The sequence below is a fragment of the Equus przewalskii genome, chromosome 13 (assembly GCF_037783145.1).
Source record: "Equus przewalskii isolate Varuska chromosome 13, EquPr2, whole genome shotgun sequence".
Taxonomy (NCBI): Eukaryota; Metazoa; Chordata; class Mammalia; order Perissodactyla; family Equidae; genus Equus; species Equus przewalskii.
The window spans coordinates 42,015,314-42,028,959 of record NC_091843.1 but is presented as its reverse complement, the minus strand read 5'-3'; the positions used below and the strand labels follow the sequence as shown (position 1 = coordinate 42,028,959).

The following is a 13,646-nucleotide window of genomic DNA, read 5'->3' as shown; positions in this document are numbered from 1 at the left end:
ATCAGTGAAACCAATAGCTGGTTCTTTGAAAAGATCAATAAAATCCATAAGCCTCTAACCAGGCTAACTAAGGAAAAAAGTGGGAGGAAACAACTTACTAATAACAGAAATGAAAGAGGGACATCACCACAGATCCCATGGACATTAAAAGGATAATGAAGGAATACTATGAACAACTCTATGCACACAAATTTGATAACCTGGATGAAATGGACCAATTCCTTGAAAGACACAATCTGCCAAAACTCACACAAGTAGAAAAGACCATCTGAATAGGCCTATATCTATTAAAGAAACTGAATAATCATTAATAACCTTCCAAAACAGAAAGCACCAGCCCCAGCTGAGTTCCCTGGTGAGTTCTACCAAACATTTATGGAAAAAAATTATACCAATTCTCTACAAACTCTCTCAGAAGATAGAAGTAGAGAGAATACTTTCTAACTTACTATGTGAAACCAGCATTTCCCTAACACCAAAAGACAGACATTATAAGAAAAGAAAACTACAGATCAATATCTCACATGAACATAGATGTAAAAATCCTCAACAAAATATTAGCAAATGGAATCTCACAATGTAGGAAAAGAATTATACACCATGATCAAGTGGGATTTATGCTGGATCTGCAAGGCTGGTTCAACATTCAAAAAATCAATTAACGTAATCCATTACATCAACAGGCTAAAGAAGAAAAATCACATGATTATATTGATACAGAAAAAGCATTTGACAAACTCCATCACCCATTCATGATAAAAACTCTCAATAAACTAAGAATAGAAGGAATCTCCCTCAACTTCATAAAGAATATCTACAAAAAGCCTACAGCTAGCATGATACTTCTTGGTGAGAAACTTGAAGCTTTCCTTCAAAGATCAGGAATGAGGCAAGGATGTCCCCTCTCACCACTGCTTTTCAACATTGTACTGGAAGTCCTAGCTAATACAATAAAACAAGAAAAGAAAAGAAAAGGCATACAGATTAGTAAGGAAGAAATAAAACCATCTTTGTTCACAGATGACATAATAATTTAAGTAGAAAATCCAAAACAATCAATAAAAAACTCCTGGATGGCAGGGTTGTGGGATACAATGTTAATACACAAAAGTTGATCTCTTTCCTATATACCAGCAATGAACAAGTGGAATTTGAAATTAAAAACACAACTATTTACATTAGTACTCCCAAAATGAAATACTTAGGTATATACCTAACAAAATATGTACAAGATCCATATGAGGAAAACTACAAAACTCTGATGATAGAAATCAAAGAACTAAATAAATGGAGAGATAGTCCATGTTCATGGATAGGAAGACTCAATATAGTCAAGATGTCAGTTCTTCCCAACTTAATCTATAGATTCAATGCAATCCCAATAAAATTCCCAGCAAATTACTTTGTGGATATCAACAAACTGATTCTAAAGTTTATATGGAGAGGCAAAAGATTCAGAATAGCCAACACAGTATTGAAGGTGAAGAATGAAGTTGAAGGACTGACACCACTTGACATCAAGACTTATTATAAAAGCTACAGTAATCAAGATAGGGTGGTATTGGCAAAAGAATAGACAAATAGATAACGAAACAGAATAGAGAGCTCAGAAATAAACACACATAAATACAGTCAACTGATCTTTGACAGAGGAGCAAAGGCAATACAATGGAGCAAAGATCATCATTTTCAACAAATGGTGTGGAACAACTGGACATCCACGTGCAAAAAAATAAATCTAGACACAGACCTCATACCCTTCATAAAAGGTAACTCAAAATGGATCACAGCCCTAAATGTAGAAGACAAAACTATAAAACTCCTAGAAGATAATGTTGGAGAAAATGTAGATGCCTTTGGGTTGGTGATGACTTTTTTTTTTTGAGGAAGATTAGCCCTGAGCTAACTACTGCCAATCCTCCTTTTGCTGAGGAAGACTGACCCTGAGCTAACATCCATGCCCATCTTCCTCTACTTTACCCGTGGGACGCCTACCACAGCATGGCTTTTGCCAAGGGGTGCCATGTCCGCACTAGGGATCTGAATGGGCGAACCCTGGGCCGCCAAGAAGCAGAATGTGTGAGCTTAACCACTGCACCACCAGACCGGCCCCGGATTGGTGATCACTTTTTACATGCAACACCAGGAATACAAGCCATGAAGGAAATAATTGATAAGTTGGACTTCATTAAAATTAAAAATTTCTGCTCTGCAAAAGACACTGTCAAGAGAATGGACAAGTCACAGACTGGCAGAAAATATTTGAAAAAGACATATCAGATAAAGGACTGTTATTTAACACATACAAAGAACTCTTAAAATTCAACAATAAGAAAACAAACAACCCAATTTAAAAAAAGGGCAAAAGACCTTAACAGATACCTTACCAAAGAAGATACACAGTTGCCAAGTAAGCATATGAAAAGGTGCTCCACATCATACGTCAGCAGGGAAATAAAAATTAAAACAAGAGTGAGATACTGTTACATACCTGTTAGAATGGTCAAAATCTGAAACACTGACAAGACGCCAAATGCCATGAGGATGTGGAGCAACAGGAACTCTCCCTCATTGCGGGTGGGAATGCAAAATAGTACAGCCACTTTGGAAGACCGTTTGACAGCTTCTTATAAAACTAAACATACTCATCATACGATCCAGCAATCCCACTCCTTGGTGTTTATGCAAATGAACTGAAAATTTATGTCCTTACAGAAACCTCCACAGGGATGTTTCCAGCAGCTTTATTCATAATTACCGAAACTTGGAAGCAACCAAGATGTCCTTCAGTAGGTGAATGGAAACCACGGCATATCTAGACGACGAAATATTATTCAGTGCTAAAAGGAAATGAGCTATCAAGCCATGAGAAGACATGGAGGAACTTCAAATGCATATTACTAAGAAGAAGACAACAATCTGAAAAGGCTAAATGTGGTATGATTCCAACTATATGACATTCTGGAAAAGTCAGAATTATGGACAGTGAGAAGGTCAGTGGTTGCCAGGGGCTGGGGGCAGGGAGGGATGAGCAGGTGGAAGCACAGAGATTTTTAGGGCAGTGAAACTACTCTGTATGCTTCTATAACAGTGGACACATGTCATTACACATTTTTTAAAACCCATAGAATGTACAACTTCAAGAGTGAACCCTAATGTAAACTGCAGACTCTGGGTGATACTGATGTGTCAACGTAGATTCATCAACTGTAACAAATGTACCACTCTGGGAGGGATGTTGATAATGGAAGGGGCCGAGCGTGTGTGGGGGCAGGGAATATACAGAAACTCTCTGTACCTTCTGCTCAATTTTGCTGTGAATCTGAAACTAAAAAAATAAAATCTATTTATTAAAAAAGGAACAGCTTCACAGCATTTTTAAAAATGATAACAGATCTTTTACTTTTTTAAAGGAAGAAAATTTCCCAAAATGTAATGACATGTTTTCGGTTTGAAATGGCCAGTGTGTCTGGCATCATAGATGGAAACAGAACTACACTAAGGTCTATCATTGTAAAATTTGGAGCATGGGGACCAAGAAAATTTCCTACAAATTTCCAGAGAGAGAGTTAGAAAAGGTCTGGATTCAAAAATGCTTTTGGACTTCTGAACAGCAATATTGAAATATAGGAGGCAATAGCACACGCATTCAAAATTCTGAAAGAAAATGATTTCCTGCCTGAAATTCTGTGTTTATTAGGTATGTGTTCCTCCAAGAAAGAGGAAGACCTGGGATGCAAGGAATAGGAGAATCACAAAGGACAGAGGTGAAGGGAATTCCCAGGGCAGTGGTGACAGGAGACCTCAGGATGACAGCTGTATAGAAGGGTCAGAGGGCAGCTGTCCATGTCAGAGCAGGTCAGCAGGATCCAGGGAAGACTTTCTTAAGAAGACGAAATTGTGAGAACTGATTTACCCAAATCTCCTGAGAAGAGATTTATATAAGTGGCTGAGAATTTAGGGTTAAAACACTAAGAGGAACATAGAAAGCCAAGCAAATGGAAAACCAAGACAATTATTAACCCAAGAGGAAAAGCGTTTTGAGGGAAAATAAAAATAATAATAGTTAACCATGTTTCAGCTGTGAATATTTTAGTATAATTACGTAAACGGCAAGCAAAGCTTGTCTATGTACATTGGTAGGATGAGAAAAAAGGAAAGAGGCGAGTGGAAGGAGGATGACAAGGAGAAAAGAGAAGCAAATATTCATTGTGGACCACCGATAATGCCTACACCCAAGAATCAAGAAATTTAGAGACAGGAAGGAGGTAAATATCAAAAGAAACCGTTAAAATCCTGGTTCCTCTGGAGAAGAGGCTATGGGCTTGGGGTAAGGGCTACTTGTCAACAGCTGAAGGCTCTGAGATTTTTATCACACTTGCACGCTAAGTTAGCATGCCAGTTTCATGGAGGATAGCAGAAGACACAAGACTCTTGGATCAGAGACAAAGAACAATTTATTATGCACTGCAGTAGTATTAGAGCATTAACATTTTAAAATTTTGTTCCCTGAATCCCAGTTCTCGCAGAATGACAAGTCAGGTGGCACCTGTACACACAATGGGTTGCATGACAAGAGACAAGCCTGAGCTTAGGGAAGCTGAATTTTTAATAATAGACAGTAAGACTGCCTGCCTTTTGCTTCCGAGGATGATGCTGTCTCTGCCAAGGCTGTTTGCTTACAAACATCCTTTAAAACACAGTAGGGAACAAAGTAGGGCAGTCAATGCCTCTCACAAGACGTGCAGAAACGCAAGAGACCCACGAAGAACTGATTCCCAAAACTGCCGTTTTTAATAATCGAGCTCCTTGCATTATTTTATTTTAAACATTACATGCACGTATGACTTTCATAAGAATAAAAACCTTACAAGTTAGATATTTTAAATTATTAAAACAACTCGCCTAACCCTTACTCCTACTGACTGGGCATCTTTTCTTTCCAATGGGGACCCAAAGTTGGACAAAATGGGAAAAGGAAGTTTTCCGAACTGTCGCACGGGGAGGGCTCGTCCGGAGGAGGAAGGGCGGTCCCAACCTCAGCGGTCCCAACCTCAGCGGTCCCATCCGTGGCGAGAGCAAGGCGGTGAGGCCACGCACGCCGCCCCTCGCTGCCCCTGCCTGCGCCGCCGGGGCGGCCTCCTCCACAGCCCTGTAACCCGACGGGCGGCCCACGCAGGGGGTTGTAGGAGAGTTGCAAGCCACGTGCGTCAAGTGCCCGGAGCAGCCCTTTTGTAGTTTGTGTTGATTACAATTATGCGGGGTGTGAATGGAACCCCGCTGAAAATCAAGAAATAGCAACACAGACCACTTGACTCGTCCAGGGGCCGAGGCCAAGGCGGGTCTCCCGAGCCACGGCCGGACGGCGCAGCCCCAAGCCCTCCACGGCAGCGCAAGGGAGTGGCGGGCAGCTCGGCCGCGTCCCCGCAGGCTTCCCGGCCCAGGGGATGCCGGCTAGGCGCTGGCCGCGGGACGTGCGCGCCCCCGCTCACCGGTGCGCACAGGCGCTCGGGGCGCTGGACGCCCGCGTGTCCAGCCGGCCGCTGCCCTGCGCGGCGCTCGGAACCCCCACTTCCGCCTTCGCCGATCCCTTGCCCGGCCTCCGGCCTCCGACCTCTGCCGGCGGGGGCGGGGGCGTGGGCCTCGCAGCTTCGCTGAGGGGCAGGTCTGCGCCCTGGCCCCTCCCTGGGGCACAAGCCACCGCCCGAGGCCGCGGAGGAAGGCCGGGCCGCGCAGATCCCGTTTATCGCCCCATCTCCCATTACATAAGGCCGCGCCGCTATCTCCGCGGGGCATCGCCGCGATCACCGGGCCCGCGCGCCTTCTCCCACGCGCGGGGGCGCGCCTGCCCACGGCTCCCCGCGTCAGTTTTGCTGGTCCTGAGGGGGAGGGGGCGTTGACTCTTCCTGGCGCAGGGATCTGGGACTAGCCTCACGGTGGTTCCCCGCTCCATCCCTCATCAGAGGGACCCCAAGGGAGATGTCATTGGCCCTATTCTACAGACGAGGAAACTGAGGCCCACAGAGGGGGTCACTCAGCCAGAGGGCAGCACTCCAGGCACTGGGGGGGCCACGCGGGGCAGGGGCTGGCTTCCTGGGGTCAGGGCCTGCGATTGGACTGGGAAGCTTGGGGTTTGGACAGAACAGAGTGTGGGAATCGTGTTACCAGTGGGAGGAGAGGGTCAGCAAGGCCGGGGGGGGGGGGGGGGGGGGATTTCTGAGCAGGACGAAAGCTCCAGCATCCTTTAGAAGACCCTTGTGAGGAAGTTGAGCCCCTCTGGGAGGAGGGCAGAGGTTGCCTGAGTAGGCAGAGGGGCCCTGGAGAGGAAAGCACTGGCTAGGGGAGGAAGTGGGTGAGGGAGAGAGCTTGACATCAGCACCCAGTACGCAAATGCTGTGGCCTCTGTTGCAGGGGTTTCTGGAGGACTTCTAGAGAAAGGAGGAAGAGCAGGAAAATGTCTACATGCCAGTGTCCCTGCAGGAGGTGGGCTGCCCACTGGGGACCCAGGATGGGGGCAGGTCCAGGAGCTGCCCTCGACAGCCTTCATTCTGCACAAAGGAAACTTGAGGCCCCCAGAGGGCAGGGGTTGGTCCCATAGAGACTGGTGGACAAAAGTGGTAGCCTGAGGTCTCAGTGGCCCTGGAAACAGTTACACTCTCTGACCTGGGCTGAGGCTGGGTCCGCCTCCTGCTGGCCTGGCATATTAAGGGCTTCCCACCAGGATGGGGACACACTGAAGGCTTGGGTAGGGCACCCAGTGTCCAGGGTGCCTGTGCTCAGAGTTATCATCAAAGCAACTTTTTAAAAAGGAAAGGTCCCAAAAGGCTCCCTGAATCTGACTGGATCTTTCAGTGGAGACCTGGGAATCAGAACTTTTATAATCCTTCCCACGGTGGGGCCAATAGGGAAGCAAGAAATAAGTGACCCTCACTCTTCTCCTTTTACTCTGTTTGAATTGTGTATCCAAATCAAGTGTTACTCTAGTAATGCAAGAGACCCGTTCATTGAAAAAACAGAACCTCCAAATTCCCACATCTGATAGACCCCGGTCACAGGGCTGTCTGCCCAGTGCTTCCGGTGAACCAAACTGTCTGAGGACAGGAGCTGGGCAAGCCACTCATGGTGGTCACCAAGCAAAACTGCTGGAGCTCCAGCTGGTATGGCTGACACCAGGCCCCCCCCAGGGCGTTCTCGCCTACCCCTGGAGTAAGCCCATCCAGGTCTTGGAACTGCCCAGGACCCCTCCCAAAAATAAGTCCACAAGAAATCAAACTCTTTCCTTTATGCGACACTGGATTTTCCACAAAGTAAAATCAAGATGAGTAAAGATGTGGTTTCTAGATAGTGCCCGACAAAGCGGAGACCAGAATGTGAAGCGTCACCACTCGGGCCTATAAAAGCTGCCTCAGGAGGCCAAGGCCACAAGCCTCAGCTTAGGCCAGCTTACGTGTCCGCTCCTGGCTCCTCCTGTGTTGGCTCTGAGCTCCATGGCGCTCTGGTTGACAGCAGTCATTGCTCTCGCTTGCCTTGGTGGCCTTGCCTCCCCAGCCCCTCTGCCATCCTCGATGGCCCTCAAGGAGCTCATTAAGGAGCTGGTCAACATCACCCAGAACCAGGTGAGTGCTCACTGGCCAGGGTCCCAGCTCTGAGGGTGTTGGGTGGGTGATTCTCCCAAAGGGTATTGGTCTTGCCCTGACCCATGAAGGCTGGGCCTGGTCCTAAGATGCCTTTGGGTCAGGAAGTAGGCCCATGGACCAGGGGACAGGCCCAGCCATGCAGGAGAAAAGAGCAAGGCTAGGGGGTGCAGCAATATGGAGGGACCCATGAAGGGATTTGGCAGAGCCCCCAGGGACCACCTGCTTCCCTGGCCTGGCCCTGCCTGCCACTGTCAGCTCCTACTCAGCCATTCCTGAACAGAGGAAAGCAGAGAAGGGCCAGCACCCTCCTAGAACCATTTGCATTTGCCAACTGTATTTGAACACAATAATGGGGCCATTATTCACAGCATCCTTGTTAAGCCCATTCTTATGGAAGGGTTCATTAGCAGAGTCAGCTCTGCTCCTCAGTGGTGACAGCTCACGCTTTCTGAGCACTGATTAGGTGCCAGGCCTGGCGCTAGCTGCGTTACATCTCATTGCATCACTCCAACCACCTCAAGAGGCAGGTACGATGACCCCATTTTACCGACTAAGCCTCAGTGAGGTTAACTGACAAAAGCCAGATGCAAACCAGGCCTGCCCAACACCAGACTGCCCATGCTCTGAACTGTGGTTTCCCCCAATTCAGAAGGCAGGGTGTTTATACACTAGACCCCACTGCTCCCCATCTGATTGGCCTTGCCCTCCCGGGCAAGCCCCCCTTCTTGACCTGCCTGACCTGGCTTTGGCAAGCTTTGCACAAGGCTTGTCCTTTACTGGTTGTGTCACACACTTTTTCTCTCAGCTCCACAACCCTATGCAATGGGACTCCCTCATTATGCAGAGCAGGAAATGAAGCTCAGGAATATGGAGGGGGCCCAGGCCTGCCTCTGTGCTTCACCAGGGATGCCTGTGGGCCTGACCCCTCTAGAGACCTGGCCTGGGCTGCCTGGGGCAGGCTTGGCCCCCACCAGTACTCAGCTCACTGTCTTTTTGCTCCCTCAGGCCCCCCTCTGCAATGGCAGCATGGTGTGGAGCGTCAACCTGACAGCTGACACGGTAAGGATCCTTGGGTGCTGGGAGGGAGGTGGCTGAGGCTGTAAGCCTTGGGCTTGTCATCTCTGAGCCTTGTGCACACACCTGGGGGGTTTCAAGCAAGCTTCAAGAGCCACCCTTTGTCCTCTCATAATCTGGGCCCCTCCCACCACCCAGACCCACCTCCACCAGTCCCCCTCCTCCTGTAAACTCACTGAAAGAGTCACCTGAGCCATACAGCTGGGGGCGCCCAGCGGGACCTGATGCCCAGGTGTTCTCCTCCCCTCAGTACTGTAGAGCCCTGGAGTCCCTGAGCAACGTCTCCACCTGCAGTGCCATCCAAAACACGCGGAAGATGCTGACTAAACTCTGCCCTCACCAGCTCTCAGCCGGGGTAAGGCCCCCTGCCCTGCGCCCCCTCCTCTGCACCCACTCCTGCCAGCCCTGGGCTCACCCTGGGAGCTCCAAGGGAACCTGGCTGAGCATCTGAGGCATGCGTCCACCCAGGGCTGGGTCCACTGTGGCAGCAGGGACACGGCCTTTGGGATTTCTAGGACCTGGGCTTGAGGGCTCCTGACTCCTACCTGCGCTTCAGTTTCCACATCTGTAAAATGGGGTAATAATAGTACCCACCTCGTTGGGGCTTTTGTGAGGATTAAACAAGCCGGGCCCTGGAAAGCCCTTGGTGGATATTGGTCATCTTCGCTCTGGCGTCCCACTAACTCGCTGGCTTCTTTGTCCTGCAGCAGGTTTCTAGCGAGCGCGCCCGAGACACCAAAATTGAAGTGATCGTGTTGGTAAAAGACCTGCTCAAAAATTTAAGGAAAATTTTTCACGGTGGAAAGCATGTGGACGCCTGAAAAGCTGGCATCATCATTTGCGGAGGCAGACCTTAACCATTTAAGTTGAAGATCCGTTTTTCTTTCGGATGTCAGAAATTTCCTGGGGAGATGGGGAGGAGGGCTGGGGAGGTGGGGTGGGGGGGAGATTTCCTTAGCTTGGACCTCAGCCTGTGCTGCCTGCCTTCTGCCTAGCCGACCCCAGCTGCCCCTTGCCTTGGTGCCTGGGGCTCACCCCACTGGGCCTCCTCCATCCAGGGCTCGGAGCTTGGTGGACGAGGGTGGAGCATTGCCCCACACGACCTCCCCCTCCTCAGAGCAAACTTTAGCATTACAGTGGGCGCCACCCTTACCTGACACATGGCAGGGGAGGGACCTGCTTTACACAGGGGCGACTGAGGCAGAAAGCAGTTCAGACACATTTCTTCTTGGCCTTATTTATTATTATGTGTTATTTAAACAAGTGTGTTTGTCTATACTGGGGATAAGGGGAAACTGTTGCAGCCAGAACCTGGAGCCCAGGGTGTGGAAACTTGGGGCTCCAGCACTAAAGCAGCGAGGGTGAAGAGTCCCTGGGATCAAGTACTGTGTGCAAAATTCTGCTACCTCACTGGGGTCCTGGGCCAGGGCAGTGGACAGGAGAGACGGCTGGAGGAGCAGCTCTTGTCTGCCAGCCAGCAGTCGGCCCTCAGCCAAGGAGTAATTTATTGTTTTTCCTTGTATTTAAAGTTAAGTATTAAAATATGTTATCACAGAGTTAATATATAAAAGAGCAGCCTAGAACACTGCATATGGTGTGTGTGGACTGGGGGACGGGGTCATTGAATAAGCTGTTTCACTGACTGTCAAACTGAAAACCAGAAATAAAGATGCTGACAAGAGACCTGATGGTGTTTGCCTTTTATTTCGGCCTTCGGGGATGCTGGCCTGTGTTCTTAAGACTCCGAGGAGCTCTTCCAGAAGCAGGCCAGTTGGAGGAGGGGCCCTAAGATAGAGTGGAGTGGGAGTAAAGGACAAGATCTGGGCTGAAAGAAAGTAAGCAAGCCTCTGGGGGAGGGGATACCTGGCCTGGAAGAAGTCCCCCCACCTACCGCCCACAGGGAGGGGGAGGAAGCCTGGGCCAGGTGTTAGGGTTCAAGGAGGGTGTCTGGAGCAGGCAGAGACCTCAGAAGTCATCTCAGGATCACAGCTCTTGATGAGTGGCCGGCCTGTGTCTGAAACCACCCACACACCCTCTGATGCCTCCCTCATAACCTCTTGAGGCTGAGAGAAGAGAAGGTGTCTTGCCCAAGGTCACACAGCTGATAAGCAGCAAAGCCAGGATTTGAACCCAAAACTCATTCCAACTCCAAAGCTCACTTAACCACCCTTCCTGCCTCTGTCCAAATGTCATCTGGCCTGAACACACGACCTTTATAATATTGTCATCAATTTGTTTGGGTACCTCCCCTGATGGGGAGCTCACTACTTTCTTTCTAGGGACAGCCCATTCAATTTCTAGACACCTCTCATCATTAGAGGGTACACACTATCACCTCTGTGAACAAAGACACATCAATTGACTGGTGGCCCCTGGACTGTGGAGCGACTGGAGTGGAGAGCCAAGGCTGCAGGGCCCTGGTCAGACCATTCTTCTAAGCAGGTCTTTTTACTTCTCCCTCAGCCCATGTCAGCATTTGGAGTGCAAGAAGCAGCAGGCCTCAGCAAGCCACAGCTCACGGTCATGGTGGTCATGCCCGTCAGCAGTGGTTTCCACTGTTAATCTTTGGGAGGTGTCCAGAGCAGAGGGCTGCCCCAGAAGGACAGGATGCCTTTGCAGTGGGTGGTGGGTCCTCAGAGAACAGTCTCAAACACTGAGTCACATGCAGGCGCCCTCTCTGGAGAGCCCAGAGCCCTGTGGGAACATCTACAGCGATGCTCAGAAGTCAGGGGAGGCCGCCACCCAGGAGCAGCAAGAGCTCATGCCGTGGATGATTCAGGGAACACAGGCCACGGCAGGGCTTGTCCAGGGAGCAAATGACCATGGCAGACTGCTCCAGGAGCCACTCTCAAATAGAGCGGACACCTCGCTTGCACCCAGGCAGAGACGAGGGAAGAAGCCATAATCGACAGTTCGAGAGCCTAGGGATGCTCAGCCCAGAGTGGGATGACCTAGGGAGGAGGTACAGGGGCTGAGTGTCCCATGGGCTGTCCAGAGCAGGGAGTGTACTGTCTCTGTGGTCCCAAGAGGCCTCAGAACCTGTGAAGTCCCACGATATTTGCTGAGGACTGCCTATGGCCTGCCCTGCACCAGCCTTCTGGGCTAGCAATGACCAAGACACCACAAGCACTCAAGGTCTAGCACCAGAAAGAAGTCTTTAAATGATGGAGGGTGCTCTACCCTGGGAGGGCAGGGAGGTTCAAAAGTCGGGGGTAGGGGTAGGAGGCAAGATCTCTGCTATCCCTCTCTATCCAGAGATTCGAGGATCTTAAGGCCAGAAGGATTTTTTTTTAAATACAGAACTTAGCGATCCATCCAGTGGTAGCATCATCTTTGACCCATGTCCTCTCTGCCAACCAGGACATTGGCCTGTCTGTCCACAAGAAAGAGGGAAAGTCTTCCAATGAAATTCCATGTGAATCTCCCCAGAACAAACACTGGAATTAAGGCTGGTGTGGGGAGGGTCCCTCAGGATTTCCCGAGGATGTATTCCAAGCCATACAGTCAGGAGGGCCCTGTAGCTGGGTACACAGTGCTGACAGGGCCGCTCAGGCCCCACCACTAGGGGTCCGCAGCGTGCCACATCCTGGGCCACCCACAGCTCCCTGCCTGTGCCTCCAAGACTGTCCCTTAGACAGGCGACCTCTGGTCATCAGTGGTGAGCGGTGAGCTGGAGGGGGCTCGGGGCCTTTCAGGGATAAGGACACCTCACAGAGCTACAGAACCAAGCCACCGCTGGGAGCAACAAGGAGGTGGGCCCAGCCAGGAATGAGAGAGAAAGAAAAAGAAAGAGGAAAAAAAGGTAGGTGTCAGCTCTTGTGGCTGGAGCATCACCATCTGGGGACTGACCCCCGGGGCACTTGTGGGAGTTTTCCCTAACCGTGTGGTCTCGCTTTTCATGCATAAGGCAACGCTGAGCAGGGCCCAGAGTGAAGGGGGGTTGGGAAGAGATAAGAGTGCGTGGTGAGTGGGAGAGAAGATGCTGGTGGTGGGGCCCAGGGTGGGGAGCCCCTTGGCACCCCAGGAACCCCAGGCCCAGGAGGTTTCACTGGAAGAGGGGTTGGGGCTCAAGTGAGAAGTGAGAGACACACGCGAGTTTCCGGTGAACTTGGCTCTAAACACCTCTGTGTGCTGCTCAGATGAGGTGTCAGAAAACACTCCAAGTCACTTGGGGCTTTCTCTGAGGCTGGCCCTCTGAACTGCTCAGGACCCGGGAGGATGAGGGCCTGCATCTTGTTTCCTTATGACCGAGCAGCTTGAAGGCTGGGGTTTATCAAGTCCATCAGCTTATCAGTTTTTCATTATGATCAACCGGGAAGTAAGTGTCTTCTGCTTATTATCTTAATTTAGCTGGTCAGTTTGAACAAACTCAAAAACCTTTCCTCCCTTCAGCTGACTCCCTTCCAAGAAGGCCCGGCCCGAGTCCTGGCTGACCACGTTCCAGACGCGGCGGCCTGGCCTGGGACATGCTGGCCAGTTACCCAGCCTTCCTTGAGGTCCAGGCAGCATCAGTACAGATGGCTGTATCCACGGTCACCCCTTCCCCCCATCACTGCCCACTCCTACTCTGAAAAATAAAAGTCAGAAAGCCTCATTATCTTCATTCATTTCTCGGCTCCACCCAAATGCAACAGAGCAAAGGGTTTGCAACGAACTTTCCCAGATCAACTGATTTCTCGGCAGCAAGGGAGGGCCCCATGACGAAGCCATTTGAAATCCCAGAAGCGATTTTCTACTTACGACCTCACTTTCTGTTGCGCTCTCTCCCTTCCCCTCCACATTGCCTTCTCTTGTGGAAAGTGATTCTCTCACAGAGCCATTCAGAAACACCCCCAGCCCCACAGCCCGGGCAGACACTGCTGTGTGGTCACCTGTGACGCAGATACCAAAATTAAATATAGCAACTCTTGTTAGCTCTGCTCTCTGCATCACTTG

General features: G+C 50.0%; 1 protein-coding gene and 1 long non-coding RNA gene across 5 annotated transcripts; both read left to right on the top strand.

Moving 5' to 3' along the window:
• Nucleotides 1–5,576: 5,576 nt before the first annotated feature.
• On the top strand, nt 5,577–10,394 carry IL13 (interleukin 13). Of its 4 annotated transcripts, none has more exons than XM_070571099.1 (6): nt 5,876–6,045; nt 6,412–6,483; nt 7,342–7,616; nt 8,643–8,696; nt 8,962–9,066; nt 9,419–10,394. In XM_070571099.1, exons 3-6 carry the CDS (start codon nt 7,488–7,490, stop codon nt 9,530–9,532), a joined length of 402 nt encoding a protein of 133 aa, XP_070427200.1. In that variant the 5' UTR covers nt 5,876–6,045; nt 6,412–6,483; nt 7,342–7,487; the 3' UTR covers nt 9,533–10,394. The 4 variants fall into 4 exon arrangements, with proteins under 4 accessions (XP_008536684.1, XP_070427200.1, XP_070427201.1 ...); XM_070571101.1 differs by having other exon boundaries at nt 5,899–6,045; nt 9,422–10,394; XM_008538462.2 differs by having other exon boundaries at nt 5,577–7,616.
• A 1,949-nt stretch (nt 10,395–12,343) lies between these two features.
• On the top strand, nt 12,344–13,305 carry LOC139075326 (uncharacterized). The gene is made up of 2 exons (XR_011525607.1): nt 12,344–12,513; nt 13,104–13,305. It is a non-coding gene; the product is annotated as an uncharacterized lncRNA (long non-coding RNA).
• The last annotated feature ends 341 nt before the right edge of the window (nt 13,306–13,646 follow it).

What these genes read in the sequence shown, in the direction of transcription:
- IL13 (XM_008538462.2), top strand. Translation starts at nt 7,488, where the DNA reads ATGGCGCTCTGGTTGACAGCAGTCATTGCTCTCGCTTGCCTTGGTGGC. An exon ending in TCAACCTGACAGCTGACACG is followed by an intron (nt 8,697 to 8,961) that starts GTAAGGATCCTT and finishes TCCTCCCCTCAG; the next exon opens with TACTGTAGAGCCCTGGAGTC. An exon ending in CTCACCAGCTCTCAGCCGGG is followed by an intron (nt 9,067 to 9,418) that starts GTAAGGCCCCCT and finishes TTTGTCCTGCAG; the next exon opens with CAGGTTTCTAGCGAGCGCGC.